The sequence below is a fragment of the Pristiophorus japonicus genome, chromosome 7 (genome assembly GCF_044704955.1).
Source record: "Pristiophorus japonicus isolate sPriJap1 chromosome 7, sPriJap1.hap1, whole genome shotgun sequence".
NCBI lineage: Eukaryota > Metazoa > Chordata > Chondrichthyes > Pristiophoridae > Pristiophorus > Pristiophorus japonicus.
This window is the reverse complement of record NC_091983.1, coordinates 14,982,378-14,985,319: the sequence shown is the minus strand read 5'-3', so window position 1 is coordinate 14,985,319 and position 2,942 is coordinate 14,982,378. Positions and strand designations below refer to the sequence as shown.

Here is a 2,942-nt window from a genome sequence, read left to right as displayed (position 1 = left end):
TCTCCTCGTTCTCCATCTCCCTCCACCTCCCCCCTCATTCCCTCCCCTCCACCTCCCCCCTCATTCCCTCCCCTCCACCTCCCCCCTCATTCCCTCCCCCTCCACCTCCCCCCTCATTCCCTCCCCCTCCACCTCCCCCCTCATTCCCTCCCCCTCCACCTCCCCCCTCATTCCCTCCCCCTCCACCTCCCCCCTCATTCCCTCCCCTCCACCTCCCCCCTCATTCCCTCCCCTCCACCTCCCTCCTCATTCCCTCCCCCTCCACCTCCCCCCTCATTCCCTCCCCTCCACCTCCCCCCTCATTCCCTCCCCTCCACCTCCCCCCTCATTCCCTCCCCTCCACCTCCCACCTCATTCCCTCCCCCTCCACCTCCCCCCTCATTCCCTCCCCCTCCAGGTACCCGTGGAGGCCGGAAGAGGAAGGCCTCCCCCGAGCCGGACTCGGAGGGCATGGCCGGGCCCCTAGGCAGCAAGCTGAACGGCGAGGGCCAGCAGCCGTGGCTGCCACTGCCGGCCGGCGAGGGCGGCCTGAAGATGACGCCGCTGCCGTTCGCCCCGTCGCCGACGCCACACCCGTCGCCGCCGGAGGCCGGCCAGAACGGACAGTCGCCCATGGCGGCGCTCATCCTGGTGGCGGACAGCGCGGGCAGCGTGCACTCGCTCAAGGAGGCCGGCCAGCTGCACTCGTCGGGCGGCCCCCGCCGCAACAGCAGCAGCCCGCTGTCGCCGTCGTCCCTGGGCCCGCGGCGGATGGGCCACCGGGAACTGCCAGCGGGCAGCACCAACCCCGCCGGCCAGGGGCTGCCGCACCCAGAGCTGGAGCAGCCGGCCCACCTGCCAGACTCCTCGGTGCCCAGCAGCGCCCCGCTCTGCTGCACCATCTGCCACGAACGCTTGGAGGACACCCACTTCGTGCAGTGCCCCTCGGTGCCCTCGCACAAGTTTTGCTTCCCCTGCTCCCGGGAGAGCATCAAGCAGCAAGGTGCCACCGGTGAGGTGTACTGCCCCAGTGGTGAAAAGTGCCCCCTCGTCGGCTCCAACGTGCCGTGGGCTTTCATGCAAGGGGAGATCGCCACCATACTGGCCGGAGACGTCAAAGTAAAAAAGGAGAGAGACCCTTGATTCGTTCGTGTGTTTGTGTGTTTTTTTTTTAAAAAAAAGGAAAGCAAGAAAAGACACTCTTTTGAAACCACCAACTCCCCCAAAAACTGATTAATTGTATATATTCAACAAGTAAACATGGCTGTACAATTTTGATTTTTAGTACATTGTGTTTCTATATTTTTTGAAGATTAAGGTATGTACTCATAATGATCCTTCTCCTTTTCTTTCTCTCGCTCTCTCTCTCTCTCTCTCTCTCTCTCTCTCTTGCTGTAAATCGTTATTATACCTTACTGGCAAAATCTTTCTGTACTGGTCTTTTCTTGATGACAGTAACTGTTTAATGTAACTAACATTGCTTTCAGAGCACTTGGCAAAAAAAACTGAATGCTTCTACTTGTACCTGTATGCACTTGTTAAAATTGCCAAATACAGTTTTCTGGCATTTTATTAATACCTTTTTTAGTGTCTGATTACTTGCTTGTAATGAGTAAGGCTCTAGGAGCGGGGAATGTACACTGACAGTGTTGGTGAACACTGATGTCACTGGGTACAGTAGGGCGGGAGGTTATTCTATTTTTTAAACTGCTATGGTTCGACCTTGAAAACTGCAGACGTTTCTGTTTTAATGACTAGCAGTGCAAGGCAGCGTGCATGTACTTTGACTTTAGTAGCATGACTCTTACTCTTAGTGACTACAAAGATCATTAGGTTTGTTTTTTAGACTTGATAGCATAGCAACTACTCAGGAAGCAGCATTGCCTGAGGCTTAACTCACTCACGCTCACTCACTCTCTCACTCTCTCACTCACTCACTCACTCACACTCACTCACACTCACTCACTCACTCACTCACTCACTCACTCACTCACTCACTCACTCACTCACTCACTCACTCACTCACTCACTCACTCACTCACTCACTCACTCACTCACTCACTCACTCACTCACTCACTCACACTCTCACACACCAAATTCCCCCCCTCTCCCCTTATGGGCTATTATCATTGCTTAGCATAATTCAATTTTGGCAGGCGATTTCAACATTTTAACAAAGCCTTCATTTATCGCCGTACCAGCTGAGAATGACTTTGAAACACTTGCACTCGCCAGACAGAATGCTTACCATGAAAGAGAGAGGTTCCTTTCTGCTAATGTTTACACTGACTGACTGTGGACAAACATGGGGGGGGGGGGAATTAAAATCAACGCTAGCAGCATAGCTTGTCTTTTGTGCAATACTAACTTTTAAACTTTATCGGAAAGTAAAGCAACGGCTCAGATTTGGCCCCTTTTTTAAGTGGTTTGTGGGGAGGGGGAGGGGGAGAGAGGCTGTACTTTTTTGGAAGAGGACCTGTGAAAATGGTGCACTTTGCATGTTTTGCTGCATCACTGTACTTCAGGCTGAGGGGGTGGGAGGTGGGGGGGGGGGGTGAATCTGCAGCATCAGCAGTAGGCCTGGGTCATGTGACTGCCCTTGACACAAAAGACTGATCTCAAATATACATTCATGGTTTCTAACCCAGTCGATCAAGTGTCTGCAGCTTATAGTGCCCGGGACAGGAGGGGAGGACACATTGAATGTTGCAAGAGCAGGAATGTTACAAAACTGTCTTAAGCTATCCCAATTCCCCTCCCCGCCACTTGCTACACGTCTTTCGATTTCTGGAATTGTGCCTTTTGTTGACTTGCCAATTTAATGACCGGTTAAAATGTAAGATGCAATCTAACTCCCAAATGCGCGTCAGTGAGACAAGACCAAACGGGCTGTGACATTGTAACACGTGGTTTCCCCATTTTCAAAAATCGCCTGAAGGAAACGGTGTCAGCTTATAGGGCT

The 2,942-nt window shown here is 53.0% G+C and overlaps 1 protein-coding gene across 1 annotated transcript; it reads left to right on the top strand.

The window, feature by feature from the left end:
* The first annotated feature begins 370 nt into the window (after window positions 1–370).
* LOC139266741 (interferon regulatory factor 2-binding protein 2-like) lies at window positions 371–1,555 on the top strand. Its single transcript, XM_070884331.1, has one exon. It carries the CDS (start codon window positions 451–453, stop codon window positions 1,120–1,122), a length of 672 nt encoding a protein of 223 aa, XP_070740432.1. The 5' UTR covers window positions 371–450; the 3' UTR covers window positions 1,123–1,555.
* The last annotated feature ends 1,387 nt before the right edge of the window (window positions 1,556–2,942 follow it).